General features: G+C 39.2%; 1 protein-coding gene across 1 annotated transcript; it reads left to right on the top strand.

Moving 5' to 3' along the window:
* The first annotated feature begins 8 nt into the window (after positions 1-8).
* Positions 9-25,707, top strand: cog6 (component of oligomeric golgi complex 6). Its single transcript, XM_038693445.1, has 19 exons — positions 9-195; positions 679-822; positions 1,247-1,318; positions 1,669-1,727; positions 11,875-11,986; positions 12,408-12,490; positions 12,743-12,813; positions 13,875-13,968; positions 15,329-15,457; positions 16,635-16,726; positions 17,640-17,704; positions 17,825-17,916; positions 18,358-18,475; positions 19,241-19,372; positions 19,561-19,728; positions 20,247-20,354; positions 21,902-21,955; positions 22,076-22,155; positions 24,978-25,707. Exons 1-19 carry the CDS (start codon positions 73-75, stop codon positions 25,123-25,125), a joined length of 1,944 nt encoding a protein of 647 aa, XP_038549373.1. The 5' UTR covers positions 9-72; the 3' UTR covers positions 25,126-25,707.
* The last annotated feature ends 209 nt before the right edge of the window (positions 25,708-25,916 follow it).

Here is a 25,916-nt window from a genome sequence, read left to right as displayed (position 1 = left end):
TGCCGACCGGACGTTTATTTCACACGGACCAAAACAGCTTTCCGAAAGTTGACGTGGAGGTGTTTGTGTACAATGTCTGATACTAAAGTAGAAATGTCAACTGTAATACAGAACCCAAACGCGCCTTCTCAACCAAATAACCCGCTATCAAGGAAACTTAACAAAATACTGGAGACGAGGCTTGACAATGACAAGGTAAATTGGAAGAGCTAAGCGTCTAGCTAGCGAGCTAACAGTAGCTAAATCTGGAAGCTAGTCGCGTCACAACTGGACATAATTCTTCCCTTTAGTGAAATTGTCATTCTCCCACAGCTACTTGTTTCGGGGGAAACGATAACGTTATTGCTCCCCGTTACTGTATATAAGCACAGTAAAATCGCCAAAAACTGTTTAGTAATTTAGCAGATAGCATGTTGCTGCAGTCATTCAGTGTGGGATTTAACTTTGGCCTTATAGAGGGTGTCTGGTCCTAGTTTCCTAGTTTGTAGTTAAGAAACAGTTCCCCTTTCCAATATACCAGGGGTTTAGCGCAAGCTAACGATGGCACCCCCGTCATTGCTTATTCCACGCAGTTTTGGCTACGATGGTTTGTGTCCAGAGGGAAGAGATTCTCAATTATACAGCATTTGTCAGAACACCCCTACTGACTAACATGATAATGTCCTTTTGTGCTTTCAGGAGATGCTGGAGGCTCTGAAGGCGCTCTCTGTGTTCTTCACTGACAACAATTTGCGCACCAGGAGAAATCTTCGCGGTGACATAGAGAGGCGAAGCCTGGCGATCAATGAGGACTTTGCACGAATATTTAAGGAAGTAAAAGAGGTAACCTAGCGTTTTGCAAGAAATACAGTGTATTACCCTTAAATAAAACTTCTGTACAAGGACACCTCTTAGTTGTTAACTATATTTTAGAGAATGACAGAGACGGGCCTGGATGGATTAGTCTCTCCCAGCAGAGGATATTTGTTACTAGACTAATACAGACACTTTCAGTTCCCAGAGACACAATTGTGATAGTGATGCTGAACAGCACAGAACTTCTTAGCAGCAACAATCACATCACCAAAGACTGTAGTGAAGAACCTGAAAGCCTGTGATTCAAGCAGGCCCAATATTTGTTCTGATAAACAACTGTAGTTTAAACAGTACAGTACTTCAAATAAATATTGATTACTATGTTTGTATGTGTGTAAGGGGATACATCTGCCTCAGTGCTGTTGTAACTGTAACTTCACATTCTCCACAGGAGCTCGAAAGTGTTAATGAGGATGTCCAGGCCATGAGCACATGTTGTGAAGAAATGACCAGTAGATTAAAGGTATGGTAATTCTAGCATGTCGTTTGAGAATAATGGTTTACTAAAGCAAAATTTCTCATAACAGCAATAGAGGTTGGTAAATTTGTGTATTGTTTGGTATTTCATTTCATTTCATTTATTTATAAGGACAACACACATTAATCAACATTGCTGAAAATGTGCCGGTGTTAGCCAGCTGGATAATTTTCAATTGCAGTCCTTTGGCAAGATGTTTGGAAACCTTTAAAATTATTAGTATGGTGTAAATCAAATGTATGAAGTTAGTCTTCATATCATTGAATTATTACAATTCTTTTGAGAAACTAATTTTTGATGGCCATCTTTTCAAAACACAAATTTTTCTTCAACAGGCTGTGAAGGAGCAAACTCAAGATCTCATAGTAAAAACCAACAAGCTGCAGGGAGAAAAGTGAGTTGATTCTTAACGGGTAAACATTTTGTGTGTGTGAGTGTTTGGATGTGTGGTGATGTATGTGTGTGCATGGTATTACGCAGAGTTAACCTTTTAACTTTACATATATACATGTAAAATTACAGAGGTGAAAAAAGTACAAAAATATTCTACTTAAGTTAAAGTACAATTACTTTTGAGTAAATTAAAGTTAAATTATGGGTTTAAAAATCTACTCAAGTAAAAGTAAAAAGTAGCTCATTTAAAATTTACTCAGAGTAAAAGTTGCTTAATTACTTTTTTAACCTCCTAAAATAACTTATTTATAATGATTTAATATCATATTTATACGTATTATACTTATTTAATAAATAGCAGTCTCTTGCAATTTAATAAGGGAACAAAGCCATATGGCGCTTTGAATTTTAGTTTGTTTGACAGATACTTTGCCAAATCAATGGCAAAAAACAATGACATTTTATGTTATAATGCGAAGTTTGTGAATACTTTCGCTTCTGGCGTGCCACACTGGACTGGGAAAACGGGAAACACTGGCCCTGTATATGAAGTCATATCCCTATTTACATTCAAACAGGTGGTAATTGTATTGGTATATCAGTATTAGTATAATAAATAACTAGTTGCAGCAAGTTGCTTATGCCAACCAACAATGTCATGCACTGATGTCTTTTTGGCTATTTGGAGCAAAGCATCTTACCAAACTATGAAAACTTATTTTTAACCACCAGTGGATGTAGGTTATTATTTTACTTACCTCTACAACAGCAGTCCTCAACTACATTTGGTCAAGGGCACAAATTTTTCTAAGCAGACACTGTGGGGGCCGGACTTGCTAAAATAATTGCTTGTTTAATATTTTCAACTTTCGCAAATTTAACGTTTTTATTATCTTATATCAGTGTGGACAGACTCTTAAAACATAGGCCTAAATCCTTAATGATAAATCTACATAGGCCTATTTATCTAGAAAATGCTCTCAGACCGCAGCCAAGGAGGAGTGATGGTTAAAATCTGTAATTATACATGTAACTCTGTTTGGCATGATATATTAATCAACCGGTTTTGACGTTATTATGCAGGTGCGCCGTTATTGTGCATGAGACACCTGTAGTTACTGGTTCTAACGGCTGATGCCTTTTAATACCACGGGGCACAGAAATCTGGGGCATCTAAAAAAACTATTGTCGGGCAGTTTTCCATAATTATGTGAGCAGTCATGATTTGACTGTATGCTGTACACGACATGAGTCTGTGAACAGCGAAAGTGATAGGAGTTGGTTACCCGGCTGAGAAGGTGGAGGTTTCAGGCTGCAGCCTGTGCCTGCATTTCTTTATCTTACAGCTCACTGTGTCTGCTCCGGACTGTTGCATTACTCACTGCAATATTTCAAACTGGTCCGCTGTCAGAAAACTGTTGAAAATGACGGTTGTCTTGTTGTGTGGACGCATTTTTGAAGAATGAGAACGGTAAGCGCTAATCTCACTTACAAACAGATTGCATTTCCTGTGTCTACTTCAAATTAAAAATCACCTTGTGTTTTGCCAGTTAAATGCTTTTAATGTGAAGCTGCTGCAGCAGGAAGTGATACAGCATTTTTCACAGCTTACAGTGCATGATAAAGCTGTTCTCTTGCACTTGAAGCCAAAGTGGTAGTGAGTTTTTCCTTGCGCTTTTTTTTTTTTACTCTGTAACGGATGTGATTGAAAATGTAGTGAAGTACAATACTTACAAAACATACTTAAGTAAAAGTAAAATTTCAGATTAAAAAAACTACTCAATTACAGTAACGTGAGTAATTGTAATTCATTACTTTCCACCTCTTTATAATTAGATAGATGGCAAATCCAGTTGCCTCTGACTTAGTGTCTAGAAGTCCAACCAGCTGGCTCTTTTTTCTGAACTAAATAATCTTACATGTAATGGTTTACATATTTACTTTTGTTTCTTGCCTGTTGTGGTTATATGAGTCAGACACATAGAGTGACCCGAAAAGTAGAAACCTCTGTACAATTTAATGTAATTCAGACTTACAATTTTAAGTCTTTAATGGTGGTAGACAGCATCAGAAAGGTGTTCCTACGCAGTATGGTAATGTATTTTGATTTTAACAATTTTCAGGTCTTGAAGCAGGCAGCGCAGCCAAAATGTTTACCGCTGTGAGAGAGAGAGAGCAGGCTTGATGTAGTGGAAGGCAAGTCAAGGAGTATGACGTGTGACTGAACGCACTCTCCTACATTGAGCTGCCTCTACGCACAGCCTGCAAAAAGCTCTGCCCCTAGTCCCTTTTAACTACTAAATGAATCGAAAAATGAATTACATTACAAATAACCAAACATTAAAATAATAAGAATAAAGGTGGTACCAGTGGTACCAGTTAGTTTACATCCTCTTTGAGCTGAGATGTTTGACAGTGGAATGTTTTTTCTTTGTCGCAGTGTCGGCTGAACAGCCACAAAGTTGATTTGTATGAGCTACGGTAACTACCTACAATCTTCTGGCAATTATATGCAACATAATAGCATACATATTCAGATACATACATACATATACACCAGTTGGATATTAAAACCATTTTTAACATCCATCTAGCTATTTGTACTCAGATGTCAAATATGGTCAGAAAAAGAGAGAAGTCTGGAAAAGTATGGAATTTTGAAATGGGAAATGTTTAGGAACCCTGAATTCAGCTCGACTCTTAACTGTAGCAGTTTTGTATTTTTGTGTCTGCTTGCATTATATTGTAAGGTTTTTCTTATATTTTGCTTCATACATCTGGTGGACAAAATGTTAGGTATTTCTTTTTGCCGTTATGCAACACTTTATCCTCCTCATTATATAAGGTAAGGTGTTTATTGTAGCGCTGTAACAAGTTTTAAACTCATTGTTCACTCTCATACAAGTGCTGATGTGGGAAAGAGACTCAACCTTATTCTTTCATTGCAATCACAAGTTGTTTCTCAATCTGATTGTAACTAAACTGTCATCAAAATGTAGAACAGTAAGACAGTATTACAAGGCTGCTGCCCTGAACTTTAAAACTAGCATTTCAGAATGTTGGGGAGATCATGGAGATATGATGGCAACTATATTCTAAATTATCTGCAGAAAGTTCAAAGAAATCTCATGCAGCCATTTCTCCTCTTATCTGTTCTGAGGCTACAAGTCATTTTGGAAGCCCATCACATTCGTCACTGATAGGCATCTCCATCAGTCCAAAACTAGACGCCATGGATTCACTCTGTCTGGTGTCTCATTTCCACAGAGAAATTACACCCTTTTCTAGTCAGGCAAGTATCCAGACAAATGGCACTTCAATCAAATCACACGGCAGAAAAAACATGGTCCTCTTTGCAAGTGATAAGCTTTAATTGCACACATGTTCTTTGGAAAGTGTAACCTTGTAAGAGATTCTAATCCAATATACTTGTTTTTGTCAAATTCAGCGAATATCTCCTCACGGCCCGCTAGTTGTCCCCCGTGTGTGTGCGCGCGTGCATGCATGCGTAGCAAATAAATTCAGTGTTTGTACTCTGTAAATGGGAAACAAACAGAATGGCTCTGACCACAACACTATACCAGCCATGATTTGTGTGTCAGGTAACCTTAAATGAATTGCCCATGGAAATTCAGCTTACATTCTCGTTTGCCAAGACTGTTGTGATGTTAGCTGTTGTAGCAGAAGAGTCATGAGTATCGCTGTCTGGAGTTCGTGTGCTGGCTCTGGGATCGTCTCGTCCTCTCTGCATGTTAGTGTTGCAACTGTAACAACAGTTTGATAACCCACAACGTGGCTAACAATAGTTACATTACTTGCTGTGTCGTTGTTTGCTCTATATAATGGTAGTGGAATTGCTTACCCCTTTAATGGGCTAGCACTTCCCCGTTTTCTTGTCTATTTAATTTTATTTTTTTAAGTTAGAAGTGAATTGGAAATGATATACTGATTGAATTTGTTATTTATATATGTATGTATGTGTATATGTGCGCGCACACACACACACACAAATACGACCTGGCAAGTTAAAACAGTAATAAGTTTATATTACATTTCTAGTCTATAAAATGCAGCTTCTCTTTACTATGTCAGAAGTTAGAGAGATTTGGTGCAGGGCAAGAAGAACTGGCAAGCACATCTTTATTTTTGATGAGAAGAGATGAATGATTCATGAGGTTGATGCATATTTCTCCCGCAGTTGTCTATTTGCATAAGGAGGGCTGCAATCATCATTAATGGCACTTTATTTGTTTTATTCGTCATGTCCTGTGATGTATGGCCTTGGGAGTCACATCAAAGTAGTTCCTGTTTACTCTGTTTACTCCCCAATCTTATTGAAGCCAGACTATTACAACTGGAGAACAGCCCATCAACATGTTCTTGAGTTTGAGCGTGTGCATTGAGATTTGCTGACAGCACATATTAAGAGCCATCAGATATGCAAATCCAATCCAATAAATACAGCTTACCATGACATAGACTCACTAGTAGAGTCAGGCAGTGTATCTTAAATATTCACCCAGCCGCCCTTGGAATACTGATGGGGGTTTTTTTTGGTTGAAAGCCTGCCAATAAAATTAATCTAGGTATCATTAATCTATGAATTTGGCCGGCAGAGTGTTGACAGGGATGTGAAAATAAAACACCAGCTCCTGTTCACTGATAGATGGGGGTTGGGGTGTGGTTCATTAACATTTGTGGTGGCTGTGACCTTAGTACTGAGTGACCTTCTGAGCTGACAGAGAGGCACAGGCAAATATAATGTAGATTTCTGGCAAAAGACACTGCTTCCAGCTGTGATGTACCGCGGCAATTCCATGCTCAGCTAGCACAGCATCAGGACCTCCTTGACGAAAAGGTGACATGGGAGGGGAAGGAGCGAGATTGAAAATGAAGTACATGAGTTCCAAATTTGAGAACAGTGAAAGACACCAGTGGGGATAACGACACCAGTGATTATATGCAGACAATGAATTAATAGAAGACATAATCCATTGTGCAGTGGGTTCTTGTCGAAGATAAGTGGTCAAAGGTTTCACACGGCTGCCCTTCTGAGAGGCCTCCTGCCTTGTCTTTGCATAGTAAACCCGTTGGGATCTGCTGTCCGTTTGCATGACATTTTCATTCGCAGTACCACATTGACCCCACAGCCAGATGGGATGGTGTCTGCACGCTGGGCTTTGACCTTGTCTTTAGCAATTGTTTCTCAGAAGAGCTGCCAGGGGAAGAGTGCAGTCAAGCTGTCCTCCTTCAGCCACCCATCCGTCAGCCCACTGCACCACACCACTCTAGTGTTCTCGGTCAGATTTATTTTGGGTCAAACAATCCTCTGTAGTCCCAAGCCACTCACTTACTATAGCAGTGCTATGTTTTCAGAATAATCTCACATTTTTAGTGCTTATAGGGCAGCTCTGTTGAGAAAGTACGCTTTCAAAGCGCTGCAGATGCTCCTGATACATATTTACCCGGCAGTGCAGGCCTGTCCTGAACTGTTTGCTATCTTATCTGCCAGTGGCACAGTGTCATTTGTCAGCTTTAATGAAATGGAAAGAAACAGTGGATTGCTTACAGTGTGCAGAAGAAAAGCTAGAAGAGGCAAGCCAATGAGAGTACACAACCTGTGTTTGTCCACCAGCTTTCAGACATGCTGCGGTTTTGTTTTGGGCTGGTGCTGTCAGCAAGAGCATTGAATAGTTGTCTGTTGCTCCATAATGAAACATAATGCTACCCACCTGTCCTGCACTATGTGATCTTTGCCTTAGTGTGACATGGTATCTGCTGAACAAGTTGAGACGTCTCTCAAACGGATGTTTCTTTCACCTCACCTGTTGGTTTAGTTCTCCAGCTATTACTGAACTAGTCAGACAGCTACAGTAGGCCTACTTAATAATAGCAACGTAGATACATTCAATAACCACTACTAATATTTACTTGCATTTGGCTTGTGGCTGCCATGTATTTACCACAGTAATTCCTACAGCATTTAATACATTATCAGACATAGAGCAGTGTTTAATTCAGAATATTTTTCCTGAAAATAAAGCTTATGTTCTAAGGCCCCATCTATACTATTAATACGATCTCCGTCGACACCAGCGTTTTAGCTGTGTATCAGAGTTGATCTCCGTCTATATTAAAACGAGTGAAAACGTGCATCGAGTGGCCGTTCACGTACACTGGGCATGTGTGTGCCAGTGTAAACATGAAGCAGATGGTCTATTCCATAGTTACAGAAGATTTGGTGAAAGAATAAAGTACTACAGATGAAGAACCACACCAGATTTATTTTGCATGAACCAATAACGAGCTGGGACATTTACTGAATGTAACATGGGAGCCACCACAAAAGCTGTTGTGGTGGCGGAAAACACACTGGGAGTCGTCGCAAAGTAAATACAAGGACATTCATAGGACAAGTGTAGGCTATAACTGTGCACAGTACAAAATATTTTAATAAAAATACCAAGTCAAATTCTCTGTCAGCAGCATTGTGTTTCTACTTTGCAAGACTTCTTCTTCTTCTTCGTCTTGGCCGTTTTAGTCTGGACGGGAGGTGCAAACATAGCAAGACTTCTGTGTGTCATTAATAAATCAAGGGCTCTGAAACCCTCGAGAACCAACAGAGACATCAGAGTGGAAAAGACAACCTGTGTAAAATGACACTTGAGCCTTACTAAGACTCAGCTGGGTGTTAATGAGGGTATGACTGTGACTATGCCTTTATGTTGTCTAATGTGACTGGCTGCAACTGCGCTCTGTGATCATCGGCGTGTGGCTAACTAACAGCTTTGTGAATGCCAAATTTCCATGCAAGCCTTTGAAATGGCCCCTAATAGATTTTAATGCAGAGGGTTGGACATTTGCTTGTTACAGAGAACAGTTTATCTCTTTTCTCCTATAAATCTTTTCATACAAGTCATTTTTTTACACGTTATACACACTACATAATAACTAGTGAACTTAATGTGTTATGTGTACTATTGCTTAAACTATATCTTTGCTTTTACACACAAAATCAATTGGCCTGCTTAGGAAATCTGGACAGATGCACAAGAGAGACAAAGAAAGAGACTGACGTACACACACACACACACACACACACACACACACACACACACACTTGTGTTCATCTTATCATGTAACATTATGGAACCTGGATCTAATTTAACTTTGCACTTGTTGGGTATTTTTCAAGAAAAGCTTACATCATTGAGTTAATTTTCCTTTGAACTACTAGCCCAGAGTCTCCACATACTTGTCTTTACAGTGTGATGTTGCCAATTCACTCAAGTATGTTGCCTCTCTCTGGTATTTGGTAATTGCAGGCTGGAGAAGAATGTGTCATGTCCTGACAGCGCTGTAGAAAGTGATTCTGCTGCATCCACCGTTTCCTTGCTCTTCCTGTCTCTTTGTTGTGATTGCAACCTGGAGGAACAGTTCAGTCACTCTAGGCCTGGACATGAGCAATTGTTTTTTTTTTTTTTGTCCTCTAGAGGTGACTCTGCAATGTTTGACATGTGAGAAAGGTTTTCTGTGCTAGTGCTCTATGAAGCTTTGATGTTCATAGACATAAACCTCACCAAATAAGGTCTTGGGAACAATTGCTGCCTTAAAATGAAATTCATGAGGTTATAATTCTTGACATACACTTCGTGGACAAAAGTACCGGGACACCCCAATCCCAAAACTTTTGGCAGGGACTGTTTTTTCATGGTATGGTGTTTCTTAAGGGAAATCTTGATGTTACAAGTTCTTCTAACAGTTTGTGTTTAGCCATTTCCTCTTTCATATGAAAATGCCCCCGTGCACAAAGCCAGCTCCATAAAGAAATGGTTTTCCCAGTTTGGTGTGGAAGAACTTGACTGGCCCGCTCAGAGCCCTGATCTCAACCCTATCCAACACCTTAGGGATGAACTAGAACGGAGATTGCGAGCCAGGCCCTCGTGTCCAACATCTGTGTCAGACCTCACAAATGCTCTTCTGGATGAACGGGCAAAAATTCCCACAGAAAAGATCTTGTAGAAAGCCTTCCTAGAAGAGTGGAAGCTGTTATAGCTGCGAAGGGGGGACCAACTCCATATTAATGCTTCTGGATTTAGAATGGGATGTTATAAAAATAATGTGTAGGTGTCCCACTACTTTTGTCCATATAATATAAATTGAGTAGATTATGCAGTATATGTGCTGGTCAAGTGGTTTAATCCTGAGAACAGTGTTGCAAGGTGACAAAAAATTGCTAATGATTTTGTGTTTCTGCATTTTTCTGGGTCATTCAAGTCAACTCTTCTCATAAACACAGTGAACACAACCTTACTTGAATGCACCAACTGGTGTCTTTGCACCAAATGCAGTCTATGGCTTAAATGCTTCACATATGAAATGCAAAGCTATGACATGTTAAATGTGATTATTGAGCTAAGGTTTATGAAGCATTTTACTACTATTAGGACCGTCAGATGGCCAGGCAATTTTATGCCACATAAAAATGGTATGTGTGACCTTTTTTTCACTCTTATGAAGATAATGGCTCAACAACCTTTAGTGATAGAAATGTCACGTTTGCGCCACAGTGTCTCATTATAGAACAGATGATCCAATTAGATTTTTTTGTAAAAGCTTTCTGCATACATTTGCATATCAATGGTAAAATCTCCTTTCTTGAGATAACAATAGCTCTTCGCTCTACGAGAGTTTGCAGATTTCATATTAATATTGCTCATGCGTTGTGTGAAGACAAGCATGTTCACATGGAAATAGTTTCTTTAATTTATGCGTCATTCAGTTTAATGAATAACCTCATTAGCATAACATTACTTTTTATATGTCACTGTAATTGCTGTGGGATATCAGGTAGCTAAAGTGCCTCTTTTTCTTTTTATTAACTTCCAGTGGCAAGATGTGTTTTCTCTTACTCTAATCAATTATTTTTCAATTCTCTCCACCTCTGTCTAGAAGTTTAATGTGTTTTTGAACACACCTGTGCATGGTTGGGCAGCGACAGGTAACTTAGTACAGTCTTCTGTTACATCATGTGAATTATGTACCGTAATTACAGATGTTTGTGATAGATTAAAATATTGTTTTTGACAATCTCAGTGAAAGTATGAACTTCCCCTTACCTTACCTTTTTTACGCAGAAGCCTATCTGCATGGTATTAAAGGCGGTGGTCCAGCCAAGTTGTCTTTGTGTGTTGCAACAAACTCTCAACACAGGAAACACATAAAGGACAAAGAGGCCTCGAGGTCCTGCATGTGAGGCTCTGCAAGCAGTATAGAGAAATACTAAATCATAGAATCCTGGAACAGATTTACTACCCTTTACTTTCAGTTGGCTGAGCGCTGGTAATAGCTGTGTGAGAGACAATGGTCAGATAATGTTGGGTTCTTCTCCCCCACCAAAACAACCTGGTGATTAACTGACCCAGCCCTGTTTTTACAGACCGGAGAGAGAATATAGACGAGGTGGTTTGGATGCAAAGATGGAGACCGAGGGAGGACTCTTGCCCTGCTATCCCATGACTGAGTTCCCTGTTTGACTGGGGCGGTTGCCATGGTCACTATTGTGTTGAGACGCTTGCAGTGACACTGATAGTGATCGCTCTGCTGTTATTGATAGTGGCCAGTATCTGTATTCTTTTTGTTTCTCTTGTCTTCCTCTGTTATTTATTTTCTTACTGCTGCACATGATATCTTTACTCTTTGTCCCACCTTGTTGTCTCACCCTGTTGAACACAGGGCAAAGATGTGTGTGCTTGTGTGTGAGGAGTATGACTGCCATCTGCTGTAGGACTTCAAACATTACAGCTTGTTGATAACATGCAATTTTTTGATAAAAGTGTACTACTTTTTTTTTCCACGCTGACAGATCTTTTTATTTGCACAGTGAGAAAACACAAGGGGATGACAAAATGCAGTGATAAAACCCAATGATGAAAGACAGGAGGAACAGTCTGAGTTCTTTTCTAAAAATCCTCAAGGGCCTTCAAGACATACAAAACAAATTGTGACAACAGTCAAAGGCCCAACTGTACTGAACAGAAACTAAATGACAAAACATTCTAAGGAGAAAACAATTCACAGATATACAAATATTAAAGTGCAATAATGGCAAGTGAAGGAAATTATAACATTTATCTCTTTCCCCTCAGTCACCGCCTGGAGTTAAGAGCTCAGGTTGCTCAAGCTTTCCTTGCCAAGTTCCAGCTATCTAATGAGGAGATGGCCACGCTGCGAGGAGCTCGGGATGCACCCATTACTGAGGTAATCTCCATCATAATGTATACTAATGAATTAAATCATATTAAGAAATCCTCCCTTTAGTACTCACAGGATGGGATGATGCAGTATCAGATACAGATCAGTGTCTTGCTGATCTATAGTTGTCTTTTCCCCTCCCTTATTTATATCCTCTAGTTGAAGGGTGACATTTTGAAATGATAACCTTTCGCTACGATCCTCCCCATCACTTTGTACACTATACCAACTACTAAATATACTAAAAAAAAAAACGTTGATAATATTATCATATAATTATGATATGCACGTGTTTTTAAATGTAGCATCTATAATTTGTTATGTTTTGCCATAATGTCTGATTGATGTCTGAATGATTTCTGCAAACCCATATATGCAACCCATATTGCTTCTAATAAATATTTATTTATGTTGTTCAATTTCCCAGGATTTCTTCAAAGCTCTCAGCCGAGTGAAGCACATCCATGAGGATGTGAAAATCCTCTTGCGAACAAACCAGCAAACTGCAGGGTATGGTGCACGTCTCACTTCATAGTGTTACTCTGGGCTCAATTTCCTCTGACAGAATGAAATAACAGTCTTTTACAGTGATTCTGTTCTTGTTGTTAAATTCATGGCATTTATGTTGAACCTGAATGGTGGAACAAAGGAGTGGGGGGAAAAACATCCAGGTGTGGTATTTATGTCACTGTCAGGGATCTGACTTTATGCTACAGGTTATGGGTATGTAATATGTGGTCTTTGTTTGCGTGCTTGTTCCAGGTTAGAGATCATGGAGCAGATGGCCGTGTTACAGGAGACATCATATGAGCAGCTCTACCGCTGGGCACAGAGTGAGTATAGTACACGAGTTGATACCACGAGCACACTGAGGGATAAAATTGACTGTGACCGTTGTTGTTTAAGGCCTCCATACTGAACTTGAACTTGTGTTGTGTTGTCAGAGGCAGACAATCAAACAAGTACATTTTGTAGAAATGAATGATTAAAAATAATTAATCATGTTCTTTGGCTCCAAAATGTTGCTGCTGTTGGATGATTTGTTAGTGTTGCTTTTATTTATTTATTTATTCATTGGCTAGAACTAAATACAAAACTGTGGTCTTTGAAGTGAGAGTAAAGGTGTGCATAGGACACATTTGATAGCACCTGTGGCTCATAACCACTGGCTGAGTTTTGCCAAAAGAATGCCAGAAACCAGAATTTTCCTTAGCTTAGCCAAGTGTTTTTGTCATTGAAATCAAAATGGAAATAAAACATTTAGATCACAGAAACCTCATTTGTGTAATTATACAATAACAAAATATAGCATATCTACTAAATTATAAGTTGCTGTACAGATGCTAATTTTGCTGTGGTTTAGATTTTCAAAATTACCCAAATCCAGACATTTGGCAAGTGAAAATTTGGTGATGGTCAAATGAAAGTCATGTTGTTTTATAATTTCTCTGCACATCGTAGTAGAAGTTAGTTTATTTTGTATGCATTTGTCTGTTGTTTAAGAGGGAGAACTACATTTTCAAAAATATGAAAGCACATTGTTTGAAAAGGGCATATACTTGTATTTCCAGCATTAGATACGTTCTGACAAGAGTGGAGTGTGTTGACCCATTTTCTCCACAGTCTGGAAGACTGGTCAAAGCCTGTTTATGTTTGTATTGTCTGAAACATAAGTAAATTGACTTCTGGTACAAGCTCATAGGAAAATATGATTCAAAAATGTTCTTGGTGCTTTGATTTGCTTCATGCTAACAGCGTTGCCATGTTCCAAAACATTTAGCAACAATGACACAAGCATAGTTACTAGAAAGACTGCATCTCTTTAGTTAGTTGGTTGATACTGTCCTAGTCCTATAAATAGATTTCTTGTCCCATTTTCCTTTTTTCTACAAAGATGAATGCAGAGGACTGACCCAAGAGACATGTGATATCAGCCCTGTGTTGACTCGAGCCATGGAAGCCTTACAGGACCGACCTGTCCTTTACAAGTAACATGCAAACACACATTCTCTTAGAAACAGCATTTTTTTATCCCATCATTTCTCTCCCTTTCCATGGCAATCGATGTTTACACATTTTCTAAGAGCATTAACAATAAGTAGAAGTAGACCCGTGTAGGTCTTTTGATGTTATGTCCAAAATCATTGGATATATATTAAATTCATCATTCATTTATTCTAATTAATAGTCACTGTAGTCTAAGTCGGGCCTTTAAAATGTTTTTGTCTTTGCCAGATAGCTACAGGCACTGCTGGAGCAGGAGCAGAAATACATGCTTGCTAAATTGAAAATTAAGTGGCAGTTCTTCTAATGATTATAAGGCTCTGTGGGCACTTGCAGATTAATTGTGAGAATTTATGGCCAATAAGATTCTTGTCACTGTATTCTTGGTGAGTGAAACAAAGAGGTTCTTGATTAGAAAACAACAGAGCGCACAGCCTGAAGCAATAATAAATGTCACCACCATCCAGCCAGCAGAAGAGGAAAGTGCAGACCCACAAAACAAAAATTCTGTCAAAATAGAAAACAGGATTCTAAAATTTGTTGTAAAAAACTATGTTTGCATGTTTCTGACAAATACTGTATGATGAGTAAATAAATTCACCAGCAATTTAATAAAACCAAGCTCAAAAAAGAATTATTCAGTAAATACGAGGGTTTTTTTGTGTATTAAGTGATAAACAAAGAGTTTAGTCACTCTGAGAATCATGGCATGCTGTATACCATTATGTACCATTGGGTCTTGAAAATGTTTAGGTACTTTGAAAAGTACATATGAGCAGGTACTACAAATGTTCATTACTTATTGTAAGGCAAGCACTGACTGAAACAGGAAATACATAATGAAGAATATTAAGAAAAATGTTAGTCTCTAATCAGTTTCTAGTACAGGAAAACAGTGCATGCTCTTATAGAACAAAGAATTGCATAAGGTAAAGGTCATAAAACACAACACACTGGAAAATTTTCACACGTTACCCCAAGATATGTTTTCATGGCAAACCCTCCTTCTGTCTGTCTCCATTCTCTGAAATGCACCTGTCTCAATGCCCACAAAGTGTCCAAGGTCATGCGCTGGCTGGGGATGTTGAGGCTGAGAGAGTGGAGACCAGTGTTCCCGGAATCTTAATTCAGCACTATCTTCTGTTTAGTCTGTCACAGAGCCTGCCACCGCCAAGTAATCAAAACAACCTCAAAGTCTTTCCTTTTGGAAAAGCTGCCTGCATTGTTGATGTATGTCAGCGCCTGACCTCCAACACACAGTCTGCACGAAAACACTGTGGCCGCCGTCTTTTCACATGAGGTTTGGGTGTTGAGTGTTGCTTTCTTTCTCTTCTGTTTGGTTAGGTACACCCTTGATGAGTTTGGGACTGCACGCAGGTGTGCTGTGGTGCGAGGCTTCATTGACGCCCTTACCCGCGGCGGGCCAGGAGGAACTCCTCGCCCCATAGAGATGCATTCACATGACCCCATGAGGTACATCTCAGATCCCATTTATGAGCTGAACATTGCCATTTCTTACTGTAATAAAGCAAAAGAATGCAACAATTTCTTGAGTGTAGCCAGAGTCAGAGAAACCCATGGATGCTTAATGATGAGTTCAGTGTAGCTTATCTCAATTAAAGGATGTCTATGAAATCAAAGTGAATCTGCCTTTAAAATAGGAACAATAACATTTATGCATCCTCCAAGATGAATGGCTAGAAGAAGTTAACCACATTTTCACCATGTTTTTCAATTATTACGATTTTGCATTGATTTGTGAAAACATTTCTCAAATAATAAGCTCTCAGAATGTCCCTACTCTAAACAGAGACATTCAAATGAGATCAATGGCTTGATAACACAACTATCCCTTTAATAAATATTTAAGATGGTACTCTTTATGAATTAAATGTCATGATTCCTAAACTATACATTTGTTAGATTTGGTTCCAAACTCTATGATTCTAAACTTTTAAAATCTGATTCAAGAAGATGTTAAATGTCTATTTTGTCAAGGACTGTGTGAGTGTGTCATTGTTTCCTGTTGTATCACATCCTCTTCCTCCTGTGCCCAGGAGCTAAATGGCAGATTTTCTCAGAATACTAGCCAATTTAAGATGGTACTCTTTATGAATTAAATGTCATGATTCCTAAACTATACATTTGTTAGATTTGGTTCCAAACTCTATGATTCTAAACTTTTAAAATCTGATTCAAGAAGATGTTAAATGTCTATTTTGTCAAGGACTGTGTGAGTGTGTCATTGTTTCCTGTTGTATCACATCCTCTTCCTCCTGTGCCCAGGAGCTAAATGGGAGATTTTCTCAGAATACTAGCCATGTGTGGAATACCAAATCACCTCCACTTTATAGGAGGCATCAACAGTTCTGAGAACATGAAGTTCTTTCTCACCTCCCTATGTCCTCACACTCACTCACACGCTCACAAACACACACACAGGCTTACACACAATAATTCAAGTTTAACCTTGCTGTTTTCCACAGTTATATAACACCAAATGCCATTTGTGTGTTTGTGTGTGGAGGGAGGGAAACACGATGACCCATGCCTCTCGATGTGGCTGTAGCCGCCACGTAGCAAGTTTAGCCCTTCGGTTGGACCCTCAGTGACATACTGTTTAATACAGACAGTTTTTTTGCTCTTTCAGGTATGTTGGGGACATGCTGGCCTGGCTACACCAAGCCACTGCATCAGAGAAAGAGCATCTAGAAGCTCTGCTGAAACAAGTCACTCTGCAAGGTATGACGTTTCGTACATATTAAGCACAGTGTGCAGTTTTCCATCTTCGTTTCATGCCACTCCTTAAATTACAAACGTTGCAATCACACCTGCAGCAACCCCCTCTTTTTTTGTAAATTTTAGTTTACCCTTATCGGAAATATTTGGACAAATATCTTTTAATTTGGTGTTTTACAAGTGAACTAAGGCTTGAAAAATGTCACACAGACTGACAAGGAGCTTGTTTATTGGACAGAGTTTGGGTAACCAGTTGTTCATTGAGGTTAGAGATGTTGGCAACAGTTAGAGAGTCTGAACAAATCTAATTCCAGTACATTTAGTTCAGCCTGGTGGACTAATCCTGTGCTTGTTTCCCTAATTTAAGTTCTTCAGTTCTTATAGCCATTGAGAATGAAAACCGCTTATAGGAGGATCAGTTGCCATTTTTGTTATGCTAAGCTATTACATCCTGGTTATCAAATGTAAACATTTATCTCTTTGGAATGTTTGGGGTAGTGTTCTTCAATGAATTGTGGTTATGATCTCACTCCTAACAAATCAGGTAAAGAGTTGATTTGGAAAACATTTGAACCCTGCATTTTTAGGCAGGTGTCAGTATGGTTATATGGTGCCACCTGAGTTTGAATAATGGCATTGCTGAACCTGCCTAAACACAGTGACTTGAATTGGAGTAAACATGAATGCATGAACTAATCCAAAGCCTTATACAGGATTTAATTAGTAATGTTGTACCCCTATGTTATACTAAGTCAGTGTGTTACTACAGATTTACTTTAGATCCAAAAGAGGTTTTTTCTCCAATGCTGTATTCATTAATACTGTGCTTATTTTCATTATATTTTCAAAACAGTTGGTGTATTTAATCCCAAATAACTGTGTGTGTTTGTTTGTCTGTCTGTGTGTGTTTCTTTAGCTGTGGAGGAGAACATGCAAGAGGTGGTTGGACACATCACTGAGGGAGTCTGCAGGCCGCTGAAAGTGAGCAGTGCAATTAGTTTAAGTATTAAAGAAACACTGATCAGCTCTCTTGAATGCATACTGTGTTCTGTCATGTTCTGCTTATGCATTCACTCTGTGTGTTATGGATGTGTCCCTCAGGTTCGGATAGAACAGGTCATTGTGGCTGAGCCAGGTGCTGTCCTGCTTTACAAGCTGTCCAACCTGCTGAAGTTTTACCACCACACCATCAGGTATTTTAACTCACTCAAAATGGCAGTGTTTAATAATTTAACAATGACTTAAGAGCTGAAATGATGTGTTGATTAATCGTACAACAAAAAATTAGAAGGCAACAATTATGATAATCGATTAATCATTTAAGTTGTTTGTAAAGCTAAACGTACTTTTATTATTATTTTCATTATTTTATTATTATTTTTGCAAATTTGGGAATTTTCAGATTTTCTGAGTTTTATGTATTTGTAAATTGAATACCTTTTTTTATTTTGCGGTTTTGACCAAATAAGTAATTTGAAGATGTTACTCTGGGCTCTTGGAGGTTGAGATAAAACTTTTTTGTGCCATATTTTGTAGGTTAAACAATTAGTTGAAGAATCAAAGAAAAAAATTATTAATGATGTAAATAATGTCTAGATGCAGTTGACTTATCCACTTATTTGATCTTTGTCCAGCTCTATCATTGGGACCAGTGTGGCCTCCTTGCTCATTACTATTGAAGAAATGCACATCCTCAGCAAAAAGATGTTCTTCAACAGCCTGAGCCTTCATGCAAGCAGACTCATGGACAAGGTACAATATGAGTAGGATGATAGCGTTGTTTTTAAAATAGAGATGGTTCGCAATGTTCTTTCATACAATCGCTTAAATGACAGTGCAGAAGTTCAGTATTGCACCCTGTGGACACACATTGTGTATTTCAGCTCTGCATCTAAACCCTCAAAGACAACAAGGCTATTTCTGAAGCACTGACGCTTGTAAACAGTTTCGGCCTGCTGGCCACAGCCCTGAAAAGGCGCTAGTTAGCAAAAAACACCAGACTTGTTACCATTTAGTTAAATTGGGATCCAAATATACCTCAGCACAAGCGGGAGCTCTTCCACATAATATGCTGGCTGTGTCCTGGTCAATAGCCGTTACAAGAATTATCCCTGTAGCTCGGTGTTAATCAAATTGGAGGCCCTCAGGGTTTTGGTGTCAATTCCAGCTAATGCCAGGAACACAGCCCTCTCATAATTTCCTCTATTAGGTGGATAAAGGTGGTGGGGCTCAGTTCTGTGTTGTGTATCCAGAGGCCATTGAAATCAAAACCCTCTTCATTAAAAAAAGCTCTACTGACTCTAAAAAGCCTGAGGCTCAGAGTAGCAGGAGCAGAGAGTTGCATATTCGGTCTGTCATGCTGCTCATTAGGGAAGTTTAATGCTTTGATAGTGTTATGAGGACCCCTTGTCTTGGTGAAGGCTACAGCCCACACAGCTAACCTCTGCCATAGTAATTTTGCTGTTTTGCACCATCTACTAATACCTTGTCTTCTTCTGGCTCTGTCTGCCTGGGCAGGTGGAGCTGCCACCTGCAGACCTGGGACCTACAGCCTCCCTCACTCAGACCCTCTCCCTCCTCAGGGAGGTGCTGGCTTCCCACGATTCCTCAGTGGTTCCTCTGGATGCCCGCCAGGCTGACTTTGCTCAGGTAAACTCATTTTTATACAATATGATCAAACTCATCTCTCCTCATTGTCACTATGTAAGCATTTTCTGTATCTCTTAAATTTATGGGATATCAATGTCTTAATATTTGCTTTCATCACCATTTATCAAAGTCAGCGATATATCACTCATCTCTTAAGACTCTTTACTCACTCACTTTGTCTATCCCAGGTGCTCTCTTGCATATTGGATCCCCTACTACAGTTGTGTACTGTGTCAGCCAGTAACCTCGGAACTGCTGATATGGCCACCTACATGGTCAACTCGCTGTATGTCATGAAGACCACGCTGGCTCTCTTTGAGTTCACTGATAAGAGGCTCGAGATGCTCGAGTTCCAGGTCTGCCCTAATTGTAAACTGTCATCAACAAATTAATTGTGAATAAATTTTTTCAATTTACATTTAATTACAATTAGTCAGGGATATGAATCTAATGATAACACACCACACTTTAGTAGGACAAGACCACCTGAATCATGAAACACTAATTATTTATAAGTACTTATTCAACATGAATTCTAAGCTTACAGTCATTACATTGTCTGTGTCTAGGACTATTGTTGATTAAAAATTGTTAATTATTGTTCTTTCATTAAAACCCACAGAGTCCAAATCTTTTATAAAAAAGATTGAATTTACTTTCTCAATGAAGGGTGTGCGTCATGTATTGTTGTTCATGCTCAAATGCGCCATCTATCCCTCTATTTTTAGCACACCTTTTGTAATTGAGCACCACAAGAGCTCCTGTGGAAGTTTCATTATCTATAGCACAGTGGTTCTCCATTAACCACAAGGACCATTGGTTAACAATGCAGGGTTGGACTGGATTTTAAGCTGCTCTCTTCCCCATTTTCTAGATCGAGGCTCACCTTGACACTCTGATCAACGAGCAGGCATCGTTCGTGCTGACCAGAGCTGGACTAGGTTATATCTACAGCTGTGTCCAGCAGCACATTGCTGAACAGGTGAAGAACTTTAATTACACGTTCACATGCACTCACTCGTGAAGTTTTGGAACTTTGCATTTTTCTCACATCTCTCCTGTTAGACCCCCTAATGGTCACTATGGTTACCACATGACCGATGTCTTTATTAGGACATAATAGCATTTCCATCTGATTTTCAGATGAGAAAGGGGCAGAGGGAGGCAGATTATATTATGTTCTATTAAAATATATTAGCTTATGTCCTGTGCAGATGAGGGAGCTGATGCCTTGGTGCCTTCCTCCCTCTTTGTAACACACTTTACCACTGGGCTGACCCATAGTTGTGGTTTAGCATGCGAGTCTTGAAACTCCGGGTCATGTCAGGATACACCACACCCTGCTGCTGCTGCTGCAGCTCAACGCAAAGCTTAATCAAGAACTGTCATTCTTCTGCACACTACTTCTCTCCTCGGGTGGCCTGTCTTGGGTTTTCTTTAAATAGTCTTCCATTTGAAAAGATTAAGTCTAGCTGTCTACACGCAGTGGCATCCCAGATGTCAACGACTGACAAGAATCCCCGTGTTTATTTTAGACTTTTCAGGTTTACTTTCAATATCTGTTTAATATTGTATCCCGGTCTTTTTGTTTGATACATCAGATGAACAAGTCAGAAACAAGGAAACAGTGATTAAAACCGTACTGTGCACTATCTAGTAGCAAGCAGATGAGTTTGCTCATAGAATGTTTAATGTGCCCCTATCTCTATAAAATCCCTGAAGGTACTGCACTGTAGCTTTGACCCTTGCACTGCCTTCTATTTGCTGCTTTTAATTTTGGCAATTTAGGCATTTAAGCTTGACTTAATGTTGCCATTCTGGATAATCTGTGTCAGTTAATTGCCTGGTACCTGCTGTTGTGTTCACAAAGGCAGTCACGTGTTTACCTTGTAGAGTTTTTGTCATGTTAACATCGAGATTTATGGAGGTAATTTCTCTTGTTTACAAAGTAAGATTTAAACATCCAAGTTTAGTTTATTCCAAAATGTATCTTTTTTTTCTAATAAACAAAATATAATTGTAGCTGAATGATCATCAAATCGCCAACATTATGATGGTCTTTTTTCCCTGAGTTTTTAATATATGAATAGTCTGAATCCCATATGGTTAAACCGAGATGAACTACAACACCCACTGACATCAAACAGTCAAACAGATGTTTAACCAACCAATCAGCCATTTAAAACATAAGCCAGCACGGTAAAGGAAGTGTTATGTACTGATGTGCAAGCACTATTTATAGTTATTGAGATAAAAGGAAATTATCCTTATTATACGCTTAGGTGGCCGGACGTAACATCATTCATTCAGTTATCATTGTGTCCCTGCCTCCACCCATTTTAAGCAGCTGCTGAAGGCAGTGTAGACAAATGGCGAAGGAAGGAACGTTTTAAAAGCTGTCTGCAGACCTAAATGAATGAAGACCTTAGCCATTGACCTTTTGATCGATTCTCAGATTCAGCATTGTTGCTGTTCAAACACGGTGACCTTGAGTTGGGTTCTAAGCTGATGTTCACTTTTCTGCCTTAGGGTCCTCTGTCCCTCCTCCCCAGCATGGACAGCTCTTCAGTGAAAGCAGCAATGGTGAGTTACACTGTGTGTATGAATGAAGCAGGTTTTCCTGAAGGAATTTATAAATTCACACTTAATTATTATGATTCTTTGACTCATCACCTGTTGTTAAATCTCTCACACAAACAACAGGTCCAGTTTGATCGGTACTTGTCGTCCCCTGACACTCTCTTGATGCCACAGCTAAACTTCCTGCTCAGTGCAGCCATCAAGTGAGTTACTGTCCCTATTGTTGAAAGTAACTCTCTCTGTCCAGGGAAAGAATGGCTTTCATGCAATATTCAGGCTTCAAGCTAAATGTTTACAACATTGCATGGTGTTCAACAGGGTAAAGAGCTTATTCAGTGCGATGAAAATAGAAGGAGCATTGACCTAATAATGTTCAACATTCATTAGTTTCCCAGATATAATACGATCATTACTGCATACCAAACAAAACACTCGACTAAATGCACGACGAGTTTGGATGCTAAATTGCTAAAGCCACCAACACATTGAGAGAGCGGTCTGCAGAACTACCTGTATTTGTCTTACTGATCAGAAAATGCACATGCTTTTAGCTCAATCCAGCTGCTACATTGGAGCACTCTTTCTATGAGTCACGTTTACTGGGAAGTGCAGCAGGCTTGAGGAGCACTCTGTACCTCAGGTTAATGTTCTCTATTAATGGACATGGGAGGGCTGATGCGCGGGACGCCATTAATTAGCTTCTGGTCCATTTCTCACTCTCACTCGTTCCCTGAAATCATTCCTCCTCTTTGTCTTTCTCTCTCTCCCTCTATCTCTCAAGCCTGCTTCTTTGCTCACCTAAATACACCAAAACACCCACCAGAACTCTGAAAACACTCCTATAGTGCACAAATAATGGGAATGTACTATTAGACTCCCTTTGTTTCACATTTTGTGTTGCATTTGGTGTGGAGTTGGGTGTTATACACAGTACTATGGTTCTGTGTTCTCTGTGGGCCAATTAAACATATGGATCTCAAGAGTCTGAGTGGGACATAACAGAGGCACTCCCACTGTGTCCTTGAGTCCTCTCACTGGACTCTTCAGTCCCACTCTTGCATCCTCCTTTTGTACTCCACTGAAAGAAATAGTCACTTTATGTCCTTCACTTAACGTTATATTTTAAGTGAAGCAGAACAAAAGATGTGGTTTCTAATTAGATTTTTTTAATGTTCTAAGTGACTTATAAATTGGTCTTGACTTAAAGTAAAGAACAAAAAAATAGCACTGCAAAAACAATAAAATCTGATTATTTTCTTGTTTTAATCGCTAATAGTTTGGTCTATAGTGTATGGTATGATATACATTCACCAGCCACTTTATTAGGTACACCTTGCTAGTACCAGGTTGGACCCCCCTTTGCCATAATTCTTTGTGGCATACTTTCAACAAGGTGTTGGAAATATTCCTCAGATACTTTGGTCCATATTGACATGATGCAGATTTGTTGGCTGCACATCCATGATGCGAATCTCCCATTCCACCACATCCCAAAGGTGCTCTATTGGATTGGATTGAGTTTGAAGATTTGAGCTTAGTGAAATGGTGCATTATCCTACTGGAAGTCCTACTGTCGCGTTTAAACGATGCTCATTCAGTACTAAGGGGCCCAAAGTGTGCCAAGAAAATATTCCCCACGCCATTACACTACCACCACCAGCCTGAACCGTTGATACAAGGCAGGATGGATTCATGCTTCCATGTTGTTTACACCAAATTCTTACCCTACCATCAGAATATCGCAGCTGAATATAGAGACTCATCAGACCAGGTGACGTTTTTCCAATCTTCTTTTGTCCAATTTTGGTGAGCCTGAGCGAATTGTAGCCACAGTTTCCTGTTCTTGGAGTGACACCCGGTGTGGTCTTCTGCTGCTGTAGCCCATCTTCTTCAAGGTTTGATGTGTTCTGTATTCAGATTTGGTATTTGGCATACTTTGGTTATAACGGTTCATTTGAGTTACTGTTGCCTTTCTGTCATCTCGAACCAGTCTGCCCATTCTCCTCTGACCTCTTAGATCAGTAAGGAATTTGTGTCCACACAACTACCGCTCACTAGATATTTTCTCTTTTTCAAACCATTTTCTGTAAACCCTAGAGGTGGTTGCGTGTGACAATCCCAGTAGGTCAGGAGTTTTGGAAATACTCAGACCAGCGAGTCTGGCACCAATAACCATGCCACGTTCAAAGTCACTTAAATCCCCTTTCTTCCCCATTCTGATGCACGGTTTGAACTTCAGTATGTTGTCTTGACCACATCTACATGCCTAAATGCATTAAGTTGCTGCCATGTGATTGGCTGATTAGCTATTTGTGTTAACAAGCAATTGAACAGGTGTACCTTTAAAAAGTGGCTGGTGAGTGTATATAATATGGTCTAATGTCAAGTGACATCTTCAGATGTGGAGTTTTGTCCAACTAACAGTCCAAAACCCCAAAATATTCATTTTACTATGTTATAAGCAAAGTAGCAAATTGCCACATTTTTACAAATGGAACCATGGAAAAATGACTAAGACGATGAATCAGTTAAGAAAATTGTTGCTGAATAATTTTCTTTGATTGCCTAATTTTTCTAAAAGCTCAAAAAATACACACACAAAAAAAAAATATCTGTATGACATAACTGAATATGATTTCAAACATCTGTCCATAACATGAAAAATAATACTGCAAATAACATGATGTTTGCAAAATAGCATTTTCTTTGCTACATCAGTACATGTTGCGATGGCTGACACCTGATGCTTGCACATTAATGCTTTAATATGTATCCATAGATGGCAGTGTGCACCACATCAGTCATTGTTTTGACACAGCAGGGGCACACAGTGGTCACTGAACAAAAAAGTAATCAGGACAAATTCTTACTCATGGCTGACTTAATTCAGCTCTGTCAGTGACCAATTACAGCATGGCTCTCTGCTTGTCTGATTTATGCTAGAAATGTTGGAATTTAAAAGGCCCATTTACTGCTGTTATTTTTTTGAGTATACAAATCTAAAGAGTTTTATCTGTTTGTGCAGGGAGCAGATTTTCCGTCAGTCGTCAGAGCTGGTGTGTAGAGCCTATGTGGAGGTTTACACAGCGCTGACCAGTCCAGCTAACGGCTACAAAGACCCAGAGAACCTGGTACCCAGATCACCTACACAGGTTCAGACCTTGCTGTCCTGAGAGACACTTTTATCCCACCTGGTTGATCTTAAAAACACAGGGGTGAGCCCCAGTGAAGGACAGCCTGCAGGTTATTTAAAGAGCTGTGTAATTTATGCAGTATAATAACACAAATGTATATAAAAGTAGTTGTTAAGATGGGGTTCTTTGTGGGAAATGTGGGATGTGGGTCACTGAGAGACACTCCTGAATGCCAGGAGGAAAGAACATGCATATGTGATCCATTTACTTTGACTGCTGCAGGCAGTCTGCCCTTTTTCTCTCTGTAAGGCGTGTCTCTTTCTTTCTGTTTTCACACCATGTACTCTTTTTGAACTCCATAATTGTACAATGTATTTTAATTGAAAATATTGAACGTTATATAAAACAAAACAGTGAATTTAAGAGACTTATCTTATATTCCATATGTAAAAGTGTTCAGAGGAACCTCAGAAGCTTCATCACAAACGTTGTGATTATTTTAATGTCATCTGTGAAATGGAAAAGGAATATAAATATGAAGGATAAGGATAAGCAACTTACTCTCAGTAGTTACCAGTGGGTGAGATTTCACACAAATGGAATAAATCTCTTATCCAGCAATTTCCACGTATCTTAATTATCAAACTTAACAAGGCTTTCTAGCACGCTCGCTGATATTAGCATAGATAACCACAGTGTAACAAACAGATAATGAGGGGTCTAACCCAACATAAACTATCTCCTTAACATTAACACAACCACATAACAGTTTATATCACAGTTAACTGAATAGTCCACATACTTTATTTCATCTCTGCATACAACAGGTA

This window comes from Micropterus salmoides, unplaced genomic scaffold (assembly GCF_014851395.1).
Source record: "Micropterus salmoides isolate LMB-PRFRI ecotype aquatic unplaced genomic scaffold, ASM1485139v1 Ms_hic_scaffold_3, whole genome shotgun sequence".
Lineage (NCBI taxonomy): Eukaryota > Metazoa > Chordata > Actinopteri > Centrarchiformes > Centrarchidae > Micropterus > Micropterus salmoides.
Note: the sequence above shows the minus strand (reverse complement) of the source record. Positions and strands in the feature narration are given on the sequence as shown.